The sequence below is a fragment of the Phalacrocorax aristotelis genome, chromosome 1, assembly GCF_949628215.1.
Source record: "Phalacrocorax aristotelis chromosome 1, bGulAri2.1, whole genome shotgun sequence".
Classification (NCBI taxonomy): domain Eukaryota; kingdom Metazoa; phylum Chordata; class Aves; order Suliformes; family Phalacrocoracidae; genus Phalacrocorax; species Phalacrocorax aristotelis.
In genome coordinates this window covers 218,476,958-218,495,142 of record NC_134276.1, presented here as the reverse complement: position 1 = coordinate 218,495,142, position 18,185 = coordinate 218,476,958, and the positions used below count along the sequence as shown (strand labels likewise).

Here is an 18,185-nt window from a genome sequence, read left to right as displayed (position 1 = left end):
CAACGCGGCTCCCCACCACCACAGAGCCTTTACTGGAGTCAGAGTTTAATTCTCAGGGTTCTGGGGGGCTGGGGAAGGGGATACCTGGGAGGTTTCCCCCGCTGAGGAGCAGGCGGAGGGGAGCTGGAAGGCGCGGAAGCGATCCTGCGCCCGCTCGTGGGTGAGGAGCCGCAGCCGCGCCGTGTCCAGCCCTGTGTCCAGCCCCGGGCTCTGTGCCAGCTCCACCATGTAGTCGTTGGCCTAGGGAGAGGGAAGGGAGTGGTGGGTGGGCTGCAGGGAGGGGCCCGGCCGAGCTGGGGTGCCCCTGGTGCCCCCCTGCCTGTGCTTACCAGTTGGAGGGAGGCCAGCATGTAGCGGCACACCTCGAAGGGGGGCTGCCCTGCCACCAGGCTGGCGAAGGAGTGCCATTCCCCCAGGCGCCCGCAGCTGCTCACCAGCATGTCCCCATAGCTGTGGATGTCGAAGGGGGCTCGCTCCTCCTGCAGGGGCAGAGAGGGGGGCTCAGCCATGGGGAGAGGGGGGCTGCCGCCGGCCCCCCAAGCCCGGTCCCTGCCTGCTCCTGCAGCAGCGGCCCCATCTGCTCCTCCCAGCGGCGGATGTGCTGGGACAGTGCCGTCTCCTGCATGTACTTCTGGGAGTTGGCGATGAACAGCTCCTGGGGGGAGAGGGGAGAGGAAAGAGGGGAGCAGAGGCACCCAGACCTCCCACCACCTCCCTCTCCTCGTGCCCACCCCAGGCCACAGCCCCCAGCCCCACACCGCCACCCTGAGGGGCACCTACCACATTCCTGCGCACCAGCTCCTCATAGCCCAGCGAGTCCAGGTCGTGGGGGTCTGCGGGGAGGGCGGAGCGTCACCAGTGGTGACACCACACCATCCCGCTGTGTGGGGACAGGGGACGTGCCCGAGGATGGACAGATGGGGGTGTTTGGGGTGGGGGGCAGCAGGTCACCGAGGCTGTATGGTTTGCCCACTACACCGCCAGAGCTCACTCACCTGTGGCTCTTTCACCCAGCTCCTCCTGGACCTCGGGCTGTATGTCCTCATGCTCCACGAAATCATCTACTGGGAAGGGAAACCTGCTCAGTGCCCCCCAGGACCCACCAGCCCCCTGCGGCCCGGCCCCAGCTCATCCAGGGCCACCAGCCCCTCCATGGTGGGAGGGGACCCCCAGCTGGGGGACAGGGCGGGCTGAGGTACAGAAGTACCTGCTCCTTCGTAGCAGTCAGCCCCACGTTCCTCCTCCAGCAGATCCAGCTCCTCTTCGCACGGCAGTGGTGCCGGCAGCCTCCACAGCGGACCCTGGTAGGGAACAGGCCTGAGTGCCCCTGCTCCAGGGTGCCCCCCCCCGCCGCCCCTGCACGAGGGCGGGTGGGGGTCCCGGTGGGCCCAGCTCCCCCTGGCCCTGCCTGGGGCCATGCCCGCTCACCGCCTGGCCCTGCAGCTTCCTCTGCACCGCCATCCGCTTCTTCAGCTGCTTCCAGTACAGCACCTCCAGATCTGCAGAGAGAGGGTGTGCCAGGCCCAGGGGGTGCTCCCCTTTGGCCCCTCCATCACCCCCACCCCCCCGCCTTCGAGTGCCTGCCCTTCCCCCTCATAAAATAGAACCATGTAATGCCCTGAGCTGGGAGGGACCCACAAGGACCATCGAGCCCAACTCCTGTCCCTGCACAGGACACCCCAAATTCACACCATGTCTCTGAGGGCCTTGTCCAAGTGCTCCTTGAATATCGCCAGGCTGGTGCCGTGATGCCTCCCTGGGGAGCCTGTTCCAGGGCTCCACCACCCTCTGGGGGAAGAACCTTTCCCTAATGCCCAGCCTAACCCTCCCCTGGCACATCTCCCTGCCATTCCCTCGGGTCCTGGCGTTGGTCACCAGAGAGCAGAGACCAGCCCTGCCCCTCCTCCTCCCCTTGGGAGGGAGCTGCAGAGCGCCATGAGGGCTGCCCTCGGCCTCCTCTGCTCCAGCTGAACAAACCCAGGGACTCAGCCGCTCCTCGTACGGTTTCCCCTCTAAACCCTTCAACAACTTTTTGGCCCTTCTCTGGACATTCTCCAGTAGCTTTATACCCCTAATGTCCTGTGGCGCCCAAAGTCACCCTCCTGCAATTCCTCAGATAGGACATCCTCTCCAGCCCCGACCCTGCTGCTGCTGCTGCCCGTGCCCCTGCCCCGCACTCCCCCAGCACAGCCCTGCCGCAGGGAGCCCTTTCCCTCCTGGGTAGTTGCCTCCATCCCAGCTCCCCGGTGAGGCACCCTGCTGTTTTCCAGCCCAAAGCCCCTCAGGGAGGCCTTGCAGCACGGAGCACGGCAGCACCGCGGTGCCGGGGCAGCGCCTTTGCCTCTGCTCAGCCCCAGATACCAAGGGGCAGTGAGAGCTGCAGGCTGGGAGCAAAACGGCACCTCTCCAGCATGCCCTGCTCACCTGCAAATGTCGGCCCTTTCCTCTTGGGTTTCCTGCTGTCAGGAACGTTGTTGTCTAGGGGAACCAGAGAGGATCCAAGTCAGGAGTGGTCAAAGGTGCCAACCCCACAAATACTCCCCAGTAAGCTGGCAGGGAGAACAGGCGTGTGAGGGCTGGTGGTGCCAGGCACCCCCTGGTGACAGCACCGCCAACCACTTCCACTACCCTCGCGGTGTGTGACAAGCCAGTTGTCACCTCCAGAGCCACCACCTTCCCCCAGAGGCGTCCCGGCCATGTCGGGAAGAGCCACCAAGAGCTGCAGCCCCCAGGCCTTTGGAGAGGGAGTGAGGGGCTTGGCACAGCATAGAGGACACCTCAGAGGCATGGAAGTGGGGGGACCTGCGCTCCAACCCGCCGCAGTATGACATCCCCCCCTTATATTTAGGCCACTGTTACTCAACTCTCGCCCTGCACCAGCTGTAAACATGTCCTGCCAATGCCCTGCCGAGGTGGAGCCCCCGGCAGCTGCTTCTGCCTCAGGTCGACTGCTCCTTTCTCCTCGGTGCCTCAGTTAAGGTACAAGCCCGGGTGAGGAGGTCCTGGGCCAGCGAGGGTCATTTGCATCCCACTCAGCAAACGGGATGGAGTTGCCTGGGCAGCTCCAGCAAGGCCGAGACCAGAGCAGAGACGCCAGCTGCAGGACCGAAGCCGCAGCTGAACAGGGCCAGCCAAGACTGGAGCGCCCATGGTGGAGGGGTTTGGGTGAGGCAGAGGAGGGTCCTGCCAAGAGACTGGCCGGATCATGGCCAGATCCTGCGGGAAACGCCATGGCTACGATACTCACAGGCTGCAGAGAACCATTTCATGAAGTCCTGGAGCTTCCTCGATCCCTTCCTCTTCCGCTTGCCACCAACCACATCATCCAGGCCGTGCGGCACCAGGAAGGGCCTCCCTGGAGGCAGGCAGAGATCAGCAGCCCTGCAGCAGGTGCCACAGGGAGAGTCCCGTGCCCCTGCTCCAGGCACGGCCCAGCCACCCCCCAGGGCCCAGGACGGGGCAGCTGCCCCTCTCCCAGGCCTCTCTGCCCATCACGGGGCTGGGAAAGACCCACTGTAGCTCTGGGGACACTGAAGGACAAGCGGCTGGAAAGCCAAGCCTTGCTGCCCCTGCGCAGCCAGGCCCCGACCTGTCCAGGGCAAATCAGAACCCGGGAGCCGCCCCTCTTCCCCAGCTCCACCTCAAATACCTTTCTTAAACGGTTTGTCCTCAGAGTCACCGAAGGGGTCGAGGCTTTGCCATGGATCCAGCATCTCCTGGGGGAGGAGCGAGCACAGATGGAGGCGGCAAAGCTCTGGGCCACTCTGCTCCCGGATGAGTTCTGTGGCACCCCAGGGTGGGCGCACAGGAGCCACCCGGCTCAGCAGGTGACCCCACTGTTGGCACGAGCACGGCGGGGAGGGCAGAGGTGTCCCCCGCAGACTCAGACCGGCTGCCCAGCTCTGGGCCTCCCTACCTTGATGTGGGCTTTGGGTTCCTCGGCAGGGGCTCGCTCCCGCAGCATGTACCCCTTCGGCCTGGGTGCATTCTGGCAGACACAGAATGAGCCGGTGAGCTTCCCACAGCACCAGGCAGCACAGCAGGGCCAGCCGGGTGCCGGGATAGGAGCAGGACGGTGGCACTGCCCCCACAAGCCCCTGCCCATGCCTACCCTCTGCGCCTCGATGTGTTCATTAGCAACTGGAGCCATTTCCACGTCGTCCCCTCTGCTGTTGTCATCGTCTGGCCCTGCAGCACCCGGCAGGGGAGATAAATAGTCAAACACCGCAGAGCCCCTGGGATTCCCCATTTCCACCCCATCTGCCATGGTGTTCCCCAGGGAGCTTCACTTGCCATGGCCAAGGGGCTAGTGAAGCTGCCGGGAAGACCAGACTGCCACGATACAGCAGAGGACAGGAGCGCCCCACGCAGCAGCAGCCACTTGAACACACACAGCTCTGCCCAGCCCAGCCAGACACACAGGTGGCAAGGACAAACAGCCAGGTCTCCCCTCAGCCTGCCAGCCACGCGCATCTCACCTCCGTCTTCAGAGAAGCTCAGCGCCTGGATGGGAGCCCCACCAATGCTCACACTCTCCCTCGGGCTGCCGAGGACGCAGGACGGCACTCCTGCTGAGGCAACAGCAGCAAGAAGTCACCAGCCACCCCAGCCGGGCCCCCGCACCGCCGCTGCCCGCTGCAGCCCCAGCTGCCAGCGCTGCCCCTTTCCGCCGGCCCCAGCAAGGCTGACAGCCGCAGGCAGCCGCCCCACACAGCCAGGGAGTGGGCAGGGGGCAGCGGCCGGTGTCAGCACCCTGCCCTCACCCAGCAGCCGACTGTCTCTGGCAGCCAGGGGCCCTGCCACCCTGGGAGGCGATCTGCGCCCCAAGCCCCCCGTACCTGCCGCTCTGCTGGGGCTCCTCTCACACTGCCGCTGCTGCAGGCAGGTGGGGGAGAGGCCCGCCAGCTCCAGCAGGAAAGCTCCAGTGGCATGAGGGGTGCAGGTGTTCATACGAAAATCCTTCCGGCTGCCGAGCATCTCCCCTTTCCGGCTGAGGGCAAAGACCCGTCAGGGGACCCCAAGACCAGGCTCTGCCCTGTCCTGCTGGGAGCCCAGGGAGGGGGGCACTGGCCTGCCTCAGGGGGAGCCCCGCAGTGGTGTCCCCAAAACCAAAGCCCCCCTGCTCCAGGGGGGATCAGCCCCAGCTATTCTCAGCTCTGCCGGCCCAGCACAGCCCCGCTGGGTTTCCCAGCTCATCCCTGGCTGGTCCCTCGCCTGGGGACCCTCCTGCCCTGCCTTCACAAGAGGACTCCACGCCCCGCAGCTCTCCGGATCCGGTGGGATTATTCTACCTTCCAGTTTGAATTGGGAAATCACTACTTCCTGGGATAAGGCACAGGGAAAGCCTGATCCTGCTACAGTAATGGCGGGGGCCCAGCTAAACCTGCAGGGGTGGCTGAGGGGCACAGCGAGGGGGGCTGTCACCTAAACAGAGGGTTGTCTCTCTTCTCGGCCTCTTCCAGGGGGACCAAAGACATCGGAGTCAAGGGAACAATGTTCACAGCCTGCAAAGGCAAGGCAGCATGAGGGTGGCAGGGCAGGATGGACCCCAGGGAAGGCGCCTGGCATGGCACAGCGCTGCCTGAGCAGCACTGCCCCCACAGAGCCTGCGGGATTCGTCCCGGGAAACCCCGACACAGAGTGGGATGGAAAAGGAGAACGCCATCTCTTACATTGGGCTGATGTTCCTTCTTCATGTCCACGCTTGCCTGGCTGCTGTCCTCGATGTCGTCCAGGGAGAGGAACTGCAGAGAGACCCCCACCAGTGGTCACGCCGGCTTGGCCTGCCGGGCCGCACCGCCACTGAGAGGCCCTAACCAGAGCTGGGGGGCGGACACGGGGCACTCCCACGGCGCCAGGACAGACCCAGCGGCAGAGGCAGCGGAGCTGCAGCTTTTGCCAGCAGCTGAAACCAGCTCTGGCCACACACACAAGCCACCGAGCGCTCTGCTCCCCACGCTGGGGCCCCTCTCACCTCCTCCTTCTCCTCAGCCCCAAAGGTCGCGTCGGCGTCTTTGCCATCAGGCCCCACGGAGCTGGGCTGTTTTTCCCGCCTGAGTCAGGGAGCAAAACACACAGTCAGGATCCACGTGGGGCAGCAGCGAAGGGCTGGAGGCGAAGCAGCCGCAGGTCCCCTCCAACCCCGCTGCGGCGTCTCTAAGCGGGAGCACAGAGAGGCGACGATGTGACCGTCAGCACCGCTGGACAGCTGTGCTGTCAGCATGCTCCCCTGGCAAGAGCGAGGTAACACGCTCTTGGTGCTCCTCTGCGCCTGCCCAGGAAGGCGGTGGGGGCTGAAAAGGAACTGGGGTTTGTGGGAAGGGGGGATCCAGCCAGCCCCACAAATCCTATCTGGAGCAAAAACATCCTGCAGTTCCAGCTCAGAGGCTGTTACAGAAAGAGGAGGGAATGTTTCACTTCAATCCCACAGCACAGAGAAAAATTGTCAGAGAGTTTCGGAAACCTCCGCAGCAGCCAGAGGTTGCTCCAGCCCAAGCAGAGGATCTTCCCAGTCCTCTGCCTTGACCTTCCCAAAGAAAAAGCGGTATTTCCTAGGAGTGGAGTTCACGGCTGGGCAAAGCGAGGCAGGACCGTCACTTCAGGAAGCTTATTTGCGTGGTTGGAGTCACTTTGGAGCGAGGTGCAGCACAAAAACCTCCTCTCTCCCCAAATCCCCAGCCTGAGCACAGATGGGAGGGTGCTGTTAGCTGACCTCTCCTCAGCAGAGAGCATATTTAGAGGTGGCGCCGGGCAGCAGCCAGCAAGTTACGCAAAGCAGCTTGAGAACTGCAGCCGCAAGGGCAGAGCCCCACTTCCAGCTGTATGGGGGAAAACAAATCACAGGCTGCTTTGCCACACAGGACAGTTTCTTGCCCGCTAAGATTTACGCTGCGGGACACTGGGCTCTGCCTCCTCCTTACGCAACAGCAAAGGCAGAAAACCGCAGGATGATGCCACTGGGAGAGTGTGTGGGGATGAGCGTTGCCCCGGGCCTTCTGGGCAGAAGCAAGTCCCACCATGGGGCTTTCCTGCAGCCACAAAAGTCCTTCTGCTTCAAAGAACTTTTTACAGGGCTCGAGACTGACTGACTGCGACAGGTTTTCTCCAGCTCAGAGCTGAGGCGGGATCACAGACCTTCCCACAGGCTCTCGCTGTGGGTGGGGCAAGCCCCAGCCTCATCCCCAAAAGAGGGCACAGAGCTCGCACGCTCTCGAGGCAGGAGCTGCCAAACCTCTGCTGGAAAGCTTTCCCCACTGCCCGCAGAAGGGCTCGGGCCTTACTGCAACGCAGAGGGCGAGAGCAGCGAGGCAGAAGCGCACGGCAGTGCGTTCTGCCAAGGCAGCAAAGGCACGCTGGAAGGCGGCAGCCCTGATCCTGGCAAAGCTGCCTCGCCGGGGCAGGGACTCCACTTACTTTTTATTGGAGATGAGGTCGAGCGTCTGGTAGACCAGCGAGTAGAGATACTCCACCTGCAAGACAGGGACCAGCCTCTTGGAGAAGGAGAAAGCAGCTCCCAGAAAAGCTACTCCGGCTGATGCCAGGATGAACCACCGCCCTGCCCTTATCTTCAGGCAGCAAGAGCTCAATTCCTTGATAATCTCGTTCTTTTCACTGAGCCATTCTCAGGCCAGATTTGGGGAAGCAGAGTTTTCATATTCTGCCCTCTAGAGGAGAAAAGTGCTGAACAGCAAAATTCTTGCTCCTTCCCAGGCTGCCAAGCCCAACACGGATAAAGTGATTGAATTTGAGAATTGTCAATCTCTATCCTTTCCTATCTGTGAGTCATTATTATGCTCAAGCCTTTCAGAACCCATTCCCCAGAGCAGCCCCCGTGGAGCTCAGCCTCAGGACCACCAGCTGAGGGACTGCTGAACGGGTAGGGTGACCGGACCAGGGCCAGGATGCGGCAGTTGCCGCTGGCTTCCTCACCTTCCTACTGTAGATGCATGCAGAGCCCTGGATCAGCAGGGCCGCTTCTGCGAAGTTCATGGTGGTTTTGCCATTGTCAAAGGAAATGCAGATTTGATCCAGCTGTGAAACATGCAAAAGGAAGAAAACGAAACACTGATTTGCAGGCTGGATTTGAGGGTAGCACAGCGAGAGGGGACAGGCAAGAGCGCAACAGGGGGCTGCAGGAGTGCAGGCAGGGCCAAAGGGCATCACCCCAACCTCCCCAACCCAGCGCAGGGGACACAGGGCCCCCCCTTACCTCCTCCAGGTACTCCCCAAGCTGGCTGGCCACATCCACCTCCCAGTTCTTGGTGAGGTCGCGGATGGGCTGCAGGAGGTGCACAAAGCGTGACTCCACCTCCTCCATGGTGACAGCTCCCTGACTGCTCAGCGGCCAGGCAGACCTCAGCGTCGTTTAAACAGGCTTAAACCACCTGTTTCTCACTGGATGATCCTGCAGGTGACATCTGAGGGTGGCAGGTCACCTAGGGCTGTGCACTGCTGACATCTTGCAATAGCCAGTTAGTGTAGAAACCTGCAGTTAACCACACCACAACAGAAACACAAATTTTCGGTATACATAGGATCATTAAGGTTGGAAAAGGCCCTTGAGACCACCAAGTCCAACTGCCAACCCAACACTACCAGGCCTCATAAACCATGTCACCAAGTGCCACGTCTACATGTTGTTTGAATGCCCCCAGGAATGGTGACTCCCCCACCTCTCTGAGCAGCCTGTGCCAGGGCTTGACAACCCTTTTGGTGAAGGAATTTTTTCCTAATCTCCAACCTAAACCTCCCCTGACGCAGCTTGAGGCTGTTTCCTTTCGTCCCATCACTGGTGACTTGGGAGCAGAGACCAACCCCCCCCCTCACTCCAGCCCCTCTCAGGCAGCTGCAGAGAGTGACAAGGGCTCCCCTCAGCCCCCTCTTCTCCAGGCTAAACCTCCCCAGCTCCCTCAGCCACCCCCCAGCACACTTGTGCTCCAGACCCTGCCCCAGCCCCGCTGCCCTTCTCTGGACACGCTCCAGCCCCTCAGGGGCCTTCTTGTCCCGAGGGGCCCAAACCTGAGCCCAGCACTCGAGGTGGGGCCTCCCCAGCGCCGAGCACAGGGGCCCCATCCCTGCCTGGCTCCTGCTGGCCACACCAGTGCTGACACAAGCCCGGGGGCTGGTGACCTCCTTGGCCACCTGGGCACTGCTGGCTCATGCCCAGCCAGCTGTCAGCCAGCCCCCCCAGGGCCTTCTCCGCCAGGCACTTTCCAGCCCCTCTGTCCCAAACCTGCAGCGTTGCCTGGGGTTGGTGTGACCCAAGAGCAGGACCTGGCACTTGGCCTTGTTAAACCTCACCCAGCTGAGCTTGGCCCATTGATCCAGCCTGCCCAGGTCCCTCTGCAGAGCCTTCCTGCCCTCCAGCAGATCAACACTCCCACCCAACTTGGTGTCAGCTGCAAACTCACCGAGGGCACACTCAGTCCCTCTATCCAGATCATTGATAAATACATTAAACAAGACTGGCCCCAACACTGAGCCCTGGGGAACCCTGCTTGCAACCAGCCACTAGCTGGGCTTAGCTCCGATCACCCCAGCTCCCTGGGCTCGGCCACCAGCCAGCGTTTTTTAACCAGCAAAGAGCACACCCGCCTAAGCCATGAGCTTCTGCCTTCTACAGGAGGATACTGTGGGAAGAGAGTGTCAAAGGCTTCACTAAAGTCCAGGACTTTATGGACTAATATCCAATCTAAACCTCCCCCGGTGCAACTTGAGGACGTTTCCTCTCGTCCTGTCGCTTGTTACTGGGAGAAGAGACCGACCTGCCTTCAGGCAGCTGTGGAGAGGGATGAGGTCTCCCCTCAGCTTCACAGGAGAGCACAACGCCAGCGGGCTGGCACCTGGGAGCCGGGGCTCCGGGACCGGGCGGGGCCCAGTCCGATCCCGATCCCGATCCCCTTCCCCTGACGCCGACGCCGACCCCGACCCCCCGTCCCCGCTCACCGGGCACCGCCGCCATTTTGTGCTTCCCGCCCGAGGTGACGCGCGGGGCGGGGCGGGGCGGGGCGCGGTGACGCTCCGTGCGCGCTGACGTCGCCGCGCAGCGGGCGCGGTGCCGGTGGCGGTGCCGGTGCCGCCGCCATGGGGGAGCCGCCGCGGCGGCCGCGGTCGCTGTTTCTGGCCGGGTTGGCCGCCGCTTACCTCGCCGCCTTCGCCTCGCTCTACGTCCAGATCCCCGGTACGGTGGGAGGGGAGGGGACCGGGGTCCGCCTGGGGCTGGGCTGCGGGGGCCGGGTAGGCCGCACCGAGGCGGGTAGGCCGCACCGGGGCAGGGTGGCTGGCAGACCCTCACCCCCCCCCCCAGCACCACCACCGAGCCCTGCCCGCGCTGATCCCGCAACAGGCAGGGCCTTCGTTTTCCTTCTACGTGGCCAGCCTGGGTCTGGCAGCCGCTGGGCTCCACGTGGGCTCTTCCCGCTGCTGTTCTTTTCACAGTTTCATGAGGAAACTGGGAAACCAGTAAGGAGGGAGAACCAGCTGGAGCCCCCCCTGCCAGCCCCCCGCTTATCGAGGCGTTGGAGGGGGGCTCCTAGTTCTGCTGCCCCACATGTATGGGGCTGGGGAGGCTTCATCCCCCAGCGTCACCATCCCCTTTCCAGGGCTGTACGGGAGGGATGGCATCCTACCGGCTCGCAGAGTGCTGCGCCTCACCGGGAAGGGACTGTGGGAGCAACTACGGGATTTTCCCACCCTGTTGTGGCTCAGTCCCCGCCTGGGTTTGGATACGGAGATGGGCATGGAGCTGCTCTGCCTCCTCGGCGTGCTCGCCTCCTTTGGCGCGTTGCTGTTCGAGCCCCTGCGGGACAGCCTGCTCTTCGCCCTGCTCAGGGTGCTCTATCTCTCGCTTTACCAGGTATGAGATCAGTGGGGCCGGGCGGTGGCTCACGGTGAGTGGGGAGGTCAGAGCTGGGACTGAGGAGTGGGGGAGTGACATTCTTCTGTTAGTATGGTCCTACAAGCTCCGGCGCGCTCAGCTTCCCCCACAGAGCTTGGCTAAGGTGCTGGCAGCTCCCTCAGTCGTGTGGGGACATCCTGCCCCCCATCCCTGCTCTGGTTCTCAGTGCCTTTCCTGGTATAAAACCCTCCAACACTTGCCTGCAAAGCCGATTTCTGCACCGCTGCAGAAGCAGCTCTCTCCCCTGCCCACCCATGGCCTCGCCAAATTCTCCCCAGGTCCTTTCCCCAAGCATCAGGCCCTTCCCCGTGTCCCTGCCTGGCTGCATGAGAGCTCTGTGCCCCACAGCCACAAACCCGCTCTCCTGAGCCATTTGTGCTCGCGGGTGGCTTCGTGCCGAGGAATTCGGGTGAATCAGAGCCCACTAGCGCAGGCAGCAGGGGAGGAGGGTTTCTCTTCCCTCTGAAACCAGAGCAACTAAAGTGGAAAAAAACTGCCTGTGCTTGGAAACCCCTCCCGGGTTGGGCAGCTCCTATCCTGCAGGAAGGCGGCTGGCGCTGCTGGCATTCCTCGCCGGTTCCTCCTGCCAGGGCTCCAGCTAAGCCCAGCACTGGTGCCTGCAGGGAATGGTGTTGGGAGGCCAGGAGGGCGAGCGGCCAGCCATGGGAGTGGGGCTTCTGTGCTGGGGGGCTGTGCTGCAGCACTGTTACCCCGTCCCCCAGCACTGTGCGTGGCCATGCCCCACGGGGAGCCATTGTGAGCGGCTCCCCTCGCACCAGCAGCCCTGCCGAGCTGCGTGGCCCGTGCTTTGGGCCCGAGGAGAGGCAGGGTGGGAGCTGGGGCTCCGGAGTGACTCACTGCCTTGGCAGGGAGAGGAAGTGGCACCCGCTGCCACGCAGGGCCAGGGAGCCCTGGGTGCCTTTTGCCCATGGGGACTCTGTCCCCTGGCATGACTGTGAGGGTGCCATGGTGTTCGGGCAGCGTGGTGTGTGTGGCTCCCGGCCCCGTGTGCTGCCGGGCCTTTCTCTCCTCGCTCCCTTTTAAGGTGATGCTGGAGAGAAAGTCCCTGCTGCTCCCCAGCTCCAGCCTCCCTCCCCTCCAGCGCTCTGCCGTGCCGGGCCTGCAGCCTGCTCTGCTGCCCAGCGCCGCTCTGGACCCAGCCGCGGGCAGGGCAGGCAGCGAGCACCCAGGCAGCACTGAGGCACCTGGCGCTACCGCTCTCGGCAGCGAGTTGAGGCTGCTGCTCTGCTCCTTGGCTTTGGCCAGTGGTAGGAAAGAAGACAGGAGGGAGCTGGGGAGTGGATCTGCAGCCGCCCCATGGCCATTCTGCCACCTCTCTGTGGGGTGGGTGTGGGGAAGGGCCTGGGGGGCCAAACCTGCAGCTCCGGCCCACCCTGCTCACCTCTGTTCCCCCTCCCCACAGGTGGGACAGGTCTTCCTCTACTTCCAGTGGTAAGTCAGCCCTTCCAAGGCTGGGGGGCTCTGTGCTGGGCTCTGCTTGCCCAAGCCCCACGCTGGGGAGGGCCACATCCCCTCGGGAAGCGGCAGCAGGCTGCCAGCCCCTCGGCACCCTGGGGGTCTCAGTGCCAGCACCGCGGGGCAGAGCTGGCCATCCCGAGGGGTCTGCGGCCCGGGGTGGTGGTGAGGGACAGCGGTGTTCCCCGCAGGGACAGCCTCCTGCTGGAAGCAGGTTTCCTAGCAGTGCTGGTGGCCCCCCTGCACCTGCTGAAGTGGCGGTCCACGGTCTGGCGCGCCCACGACGGCGTCACCTTCTGGCTGGTGCGCTGGCTTCTCTTCCGGCTGATGTTCGCCTCTGGTGTGGTGAAGCTGACCAGCCGCTGCCCCACCTGGTGGGGGCTCACAGGTGAGGGGTGTCACGGGGTGCTATGAGCTTTGGGGCACCCCCACCAGGCAGGGGCAGCAGGGCATTGCCCCAAGCTTCAGGCCATGCCTCCCATGCCCCGTAGGCATCTGTGGGGCTCTGGGCAAGGCTCTGTTGGCTCAGCCTGCTCCAAGCCATGTTCTTGCACCCCTGTCTGCACCCCTGACCCCTCCTGTCCCCCCAGCTCTCACCTATCACTACGAGACCCAGTGCATCCCCACACCGGGCGCCTGGTTCGCCCACCAACTGCCCGTCTGGTTCCAGAAGTTCAGTGTGGTGGCCACCTACATCATAGAGATCGCTGTCCCGCTCCTCTTCTTTGCACCCATCCGCCGCCTCCGGCTCTTCGCCTTCTACAGCCAGGTGGGTGGGCAGAGCGGGGTCCCTGCTCCAGCCCCTCCTGCTGCCCGGGTGCTGTGGGGCTCCTCATGGGCAGGGGCACCGTCTTGGTCCGCAGGCAGGACAGGCTTCTCAGTCTGTGGGCCCTGGCAGGCAAGACTCCCCTGGGAGCTGGGGGCTGGTGTGGCCGTGCTGCTGGTGGTGGGGGTCTGATGTCCTCTGCCCCCCCGCCCCAGCACTGCGATGACCCAGCACTGCCTTCGCTCCTCCCCAGGTCCTGCTGCAGGTCCTCATCATCCTCACGGGTAACTACAACTTCTTCAACATGCTCACCATCGTCCTGGCCTTCTCCCTACTGGACGAGGAGCATGTGGGGCACTGGCTGGGGCGCAGCAGGAGGAGGCACGCCAGCAGTGAGTCCCAGGGTGCTCTGTTTGGGGAGGTGGGGTCCCCTCTCTGCTGTGCCTGGGGTAGGACAGGGACAGGCCACCATCGCTGACCAACCCTGCCCGGGGACGGCAGCAAGAGGCGGCATTCTGGCTGCCCACGGCTGCTCTCTGGCTGGGCGTTGTGAGAGCTGCTGCCAGCATGGCTGCTTTGCCCGCTCCCGGCGTGGGGGTCTGTGGCCATGGGGCACTCAAGCCGGGGCCGCCGTGAAGCAGCGCGTTATGCTGGGTGCAGGGATGCGCTCTGAGCGCTGCCCGCATGCCCTCTCCCTGCCTGGGCTCCCGGGGCACGGGTCGCACCCCTCCGTGCAGTGGTGGGTCAGGCTTGCCGAGCCCCCAGCGTTCAGCAGCCCTGCTCTGCCACAGCCTGGCCCCCCAGCCTGCGGGCCGTCCTCTCCACCCTGCTGGAGCTGAGCACCTACGGCTTCCTGCTCTACTGGAGCATCCAGTACTTTGGCCTGGAGATCAACTGGGAGAAGAGGCTGCTGGACTCCAAAGTGGGTACGTCACAGCCATGCCCACGGGGGCTGCCTTCCCATTATCCCCCCTGTGTCCCCCAGGGCAGGAGAAGCTCCTCTCTGACCCTGAGGGTTTTCCTTCGCTCCAGCCTTCACCTACCATGAGTTCACGATGTGGCTGCGGGCGGTGACCCTGCCACTGGTGGGTCTGGGCTTCCTCTCGCTCTCCTGGGAGATCCTCTCTGCCATGTACAGGTGGGTGACGGGGTTGCTGGGGTCCCCCTGGGCCTCGCAGCTCTGCAGTGCCACCCCCGAGGGCATGATTCATGCATGGAGGGATGTTGGATCTTGCTGGCATGCAAAGCCAGGCGGAGGGCTGGACCCGGGGCCGCATGGGGTGGGGGCCCGGCTCGGGTGTGCTGGGTGAGTTACAAGGGCGTTTTCTCTGCAGTTTTGGAGCGGGGCTGAGCCCTCCACTGCTTTGGGTGCAGTGTGGGCGACTCTGAACCCTGCAGCTCGCAGCCAGAGCCCCAGCCCGGGGGGCTGTGCAGCTCTGACCCGTCTCCTCCCCGCCCCACAGGTGTGCCTGCGTCCGTGGCTGCTTCTGGAAGCTCTGGGCCACGCTGCAGTGGGCCGTCTTCGCCACAGCAACTATGGGGATGTTTGCCATCAGCTTGGTGAGAGGCTGGGAGGCGGCTGGGGAGGACGGGGCAGCGGAGCATGCGTCTCAGGGTACGGGGAGCGGGAGACAGCCTGGGCCCCTCAAGCCGAGCCCAGCCGTGGCGACAGAGCCGCTCTCTGCCGCTCCTCAGGTGCCCTTCACCTACATCGACTACGAGTCCAACGGCAAGCTGTGGCCCGGTATCCACCAGATGTTCAGCGCAGTTGAACGCTTCCAGGTGGTGAACTCCTACGGGCTCTTCCGCAGGATGACGGGCGTTGGGGGGCGGCCCGAGGTGGTGCTGGAGGGCAGCTACGACAAGCAGACCTGGACGGTGAGCACCGGTTCATAAGACCATCGAGTCCAACCGTTAAGCCAACACTGCCAAGTCCACTGCTAAACCATGTCACCAAGTGCCACGTCTACATGTTGTTTGAACACCCCCAGGAATGGTGACTCCCCCACCTCTCTGAGCAGCCTGTGCCAGTGCTTGACAACCCTTTTGGTGAAGGAATTTTTTCCTAATCTCCAACCTAAACCTCCCCTGACGCAGCTTGAGGCCGTTTCCTCTCGTCCCGTCACTGGTGACTTGGGAGCAGAGACCAACCCCCCCCTCGCTCCAGCCCCTCTCAGGCAGCTGCAGAGAGCGAGAAGGGCTCCCCTCAGCCTCCCCTTCTCCAGGCTAAACCCCCCCAGCCCCCTCAGCCGCCCCCCAGCACACTTGTGCTCCAGACCCTGCCCCAGCCCCGCTGCCCTTCTCTGGACACGCTCCAGCCCCTCAGGGGCCTTCTTCTCCCGAGGGGCCCAAACCTGAGCCCAGCATTCAAGGTGGGGCCTCCCCAGGGCCGAGCACAGGGGCCCCATCCCTGCCCGGCTCCTGCTGGCCACACCAGTGCTGACACAAGCCCCGGGGCTGGTGGCCTCCTTGGCCACCTGGGCACTGCTGGCTCATGCCCAGCCGGCTGTCAGCCAGCCCCCCCAGGGCCTTCTCCGCCAGGCACTTTCCAGCCCCTCTGTCCCAGGCCTGGAGCGTTGCCTGGGGTTGGTGTGACCCAAGGGCAAGACCCTGCCCTTGGCTGTGTTGAATTAAGTTCAACAATCGTGTTCGGTGCCAAAGCGACTATGGGGGAGAAGGGCTGAACTCAGCCAGTCGGGTGGGCTGGCTGGGGACAGCCACTGAGGAAGAGAGTCTGGTGGAGCCAAGCACCCCTGTCCCACTGGCTTGGTCCCCTCTGGGGCACCTGGCATCCCATGTGGGCTTTGTCCCTCTTGAAGGAGCTGCTAACCCCAGGGGATGAGGGAGGTGGGTCTGGGAGCTTCTGCCCTGGGACAGCAGAGCCCGTTGTGCTGGTCACTGCTGCTGGAGGCCCCCCAGCCCACTCTGCTCCCTGTCCACAGGAGATTGAGTTCATGTACAAGCCCGGGAACGTCAGCATGGCTCCCCCCGTGGTTATCCCGCACCAGCCTCGCCTCGACTGGCAGATGTGGTTCGCAGCCCTGGCCCACCACAGCAGCAGCCCCTGGTTCACCAGCTTTGTCTACCGCCTGCTGCAGGGCAAGAAGGATGGTGAGTGGGGCTGGGGGCTGGGGGGTGGGTTGTGCCGGGGGCTCCCCAGCAGAGGCAGCCTGAGGCCCCACACCTGGTGGCTGCAGGGACCTCTGTCCTGTGCAGTGGCAGGGATGGAGGAGGGCTGCTGGGGCTGAGACCCGAAGGCCGCCGGCAGGGCTGTGGCCGCCCTGGCTGCGGGCTGTCGCGGGTCCCCTGCGGTGGGTCTGTGCTCCAGGCCCTTATCTGGGGATTGGGGGCCGTCGGGCTCCAGCCCTGCAGCCATTCGGGGTGTCCCTACAGCAAGGGCGGGCTAACGCCATGTCTCTGGCAGTGATCCACCTGGTGCAGGTCGACGAGTCCCAGTACCCCTTCAGCGCTGAGCCCCCTGTCTACATCCGTGCCCAGCTCTACAAGTACTGGTTCACCGGCAGCGCCGAGGGCGGGTGAGTGGGGCCGGGACGGGCACACCAGCACCTGCACCCGCTCTGCGGCCATGCTCCGCTCCCCAGCGCTGGTGTGATGCTGCATCGATGTGCAGACGGCGCAGTCCTGGGTGCTGGCTGCGCTCCAGCAGCTCGGCGGGGGGCTGCATCTGGGAGCCGCTTTTTATGAATTGATTCATTAACTTACCATGTGCCTGCAGCTCCTCAGCGCCCCGACTCTGCTTTGGCAAGGCTGGGGCGCTACGGGGCTGCGTGGGGGAGGCAGGAGCCTGGCCTGCTCCCCCCTGGGCTGTGGGGCAGAGGGCTGGGCGCTGAGGTCTCCCATCCCGTAGCGAGGGCCCTGCACCATGGTGGCGGCGGCAGCACGTCCAGGAGTTCTTCCCCACTGTCTCCCTGGGTGACCCCACACTGGAGAACCTGCTCAGCCAGCACGGACTGAAGGTAGGGCCTCACGCTGCGGCCACCTCCCCACTCCCAGCCCCTGGCACCGTCTGGGGCAGCCCTGACCCCCCTCCCTTGCCCTGCAGGACAAGACGCTGCTGAAGCGCTCGACAGACGCCTTCCTGCCCCGGCTGCTGCAGTCCCTCCGCCAGCTCAGCCACCCCTTCTCCGGCCCTGCCATCCTCTGGTCCCTGTACCTTGTGGCAGCCACCGTCTGCCTCCTGCGAGCCCTGGGCCGCCGGCCCCGGGGGGCTGTGCCCCCCGCCCGCCACAAAGGCCCCCGGCGCGGGGAGCCTGCGGACCGAGGGGGTGGCGAGAAGAACGGGCAGGTGCGGAGGAAGGAAGCCAAAGAGGCGGAGGAGAAAGGTGAGGGCCGGGCGCGGGGGGCGGCCGATGGCCACAGCGATGGCCCCCGCAGCACCAAGAAGAAGAAGTAATGCCTGGAGCCACCAGCCCGGGCCCCGTCTTCCACCCATGGACTGAGGGTGCTGCCGCCTCCCCCCTTCCTGGCTACCTGCCCCTGCCTGCCTCCCCGGGCTGGGGGTCCCGGGTGGGGGTCCAGGCACGCCCCCACCCCTGCCCTCGTGCCGCCTGCCCCGGGGTGAGCCCACTGCTCTCTCCCCGGCCAGTGCCTTGGCACGCAGCACAGTCATTGCTCGCTGACAGCGGCGCAGGGCGGCTCCCTCGCCTCTGCCTGGTGCCCCTGGGCCCCCTCGCCCCATCCTGGGCCGTGCCGGGCTGCGGCGAGGAGATGCTCCGCGTGGGCAGGAGCGGCTCTGGGCAGCCGCAGCAGGGCAACACCACAGGTGTAACCTCCCGGTTATCCTGCCCAGGCCCCGCAGCTGCCCTGGGCCTGTGCTTGGGGCGGTTTGGGGTGCTGCCTGCGCCCCCAGAGTCCCCTGCCCTGGTGCGAGGGCTCCGGCTGTAACGTGCTTCCCGTGGGCTCATTGGGGAGCGCAGAGGTTTCCTATAATTTTCTAAATAAAGCCTTTGACATTCCAGCCCTATGGGTCTCCCTGGGGCCCTGCCCTGGCCTTTGCTCTTGTGTCCCCCCTGGGGTGAGGGGATG

At 64.4% G+C, this 18,185-nt stretch overlaps 2 protein-coding genes across 5 annotated transcripts; one reads left to right on the top strand and one right to left on the bottom strand.

The window, feature by feature from the left end:
• Nucleotides 1-28: 28 nt before the first annotated feature.
• On the bottom strand, nucleotides 29-10,005 carry NCAPH2 (non-SMC condensin II complex subunit H2). 4 transcript variants are annotated; one of them, XM_075081813.1, is made up of 21 exons: nucleotides 9,946-10,005; nucleotides 8,210-8,485; nucleotides 7,930-8,031; nucleotides 7,414-7,469; nucleotides 5,975-6,053; nucleotides 5,673-5,744; nucleotides 5,425-5,504; nucleotides 4,839-4,990; nucleotides 4,479-4,571; nucleotides 4,112-4,188; nucleotides 3,917-3,988; nucleotides 3,650-3,716; nucleotides 3,248-3,355; nucleotides 2,425-2,478; nucleotides 1,429-1,499; nucleotides 1,208-1,301; nucleotides 996-1,064; nucleotides 781-833; nucleotides 554-655; nucleotides 330-479; nucleotides 29-240 (listed from the first exon to the last, which is right to left on the bottom strand). In XM_075081813.1, the coding sequence occupies exons 2-21, from the start codon at nucleotides 8,315-8,317 to the stop codon at nucleotides 46-48; spliced, it is 1,854 nt and encodes a 617-aa protein (XP_074937914.1). In that variant the 5' UTR covers nucleotides 8,318-8,485; nucleotides 9,946-10,005; the 3' UTR covers nucleotides 29-45. The 4 variants fall into 4 exon arrangements, with proteins under 4 accessions (XP_074937914.1, XP_074937916.1, XP_074937915.1 ...); XM_075081815.1 differs by having other exon boundaries at nucleotides 996-1,061; XM_075081814.1 differs by having other exon boundaries at nucleotides 4,479-4,568.
• A 15-nt stretch (nucleotides 10,006-10,020) lies between these two features.
• Nucleotides 10,021-18,117, top strand: LMF2 (lipase maturation factor 2). The gene is made up of 14 exons (XM_075081812.1): nucleotides 10,021-10,180; nucleotides 10,602-10,855; nucleotides 12,321-12,349; nucleotides 12,565-12,761; nucleotides 12,964-13,142; nucleotides 13,393-13,531; nucleotides 13,931-14,065; nucleotides 14,172-14,277; nucleotides 14,603-14,699; nucleotides 14,835-15,017; nucleotides 16,082-16,250; nucleotides 16,564-16,675; nucleotides 17,008-17,116; nucleotides 17,203-18,117. The coding sequence occupies exons 1-14, from the start codon at nucleotides 10,084-10,086 to the stop codon at nucleotides 17,551-17,553; spliced, it is 2,157 nt and encodes a 718-aa protein (XP_074937913.1). The 5' UTR covers nucleotides 10,021-10,083; the 3' UTR covers nucleotides 17,554-18,117.
• The last annotated feature ends 68 nt before the right edge of the window (nucleotides 18,118-18,185 follow it).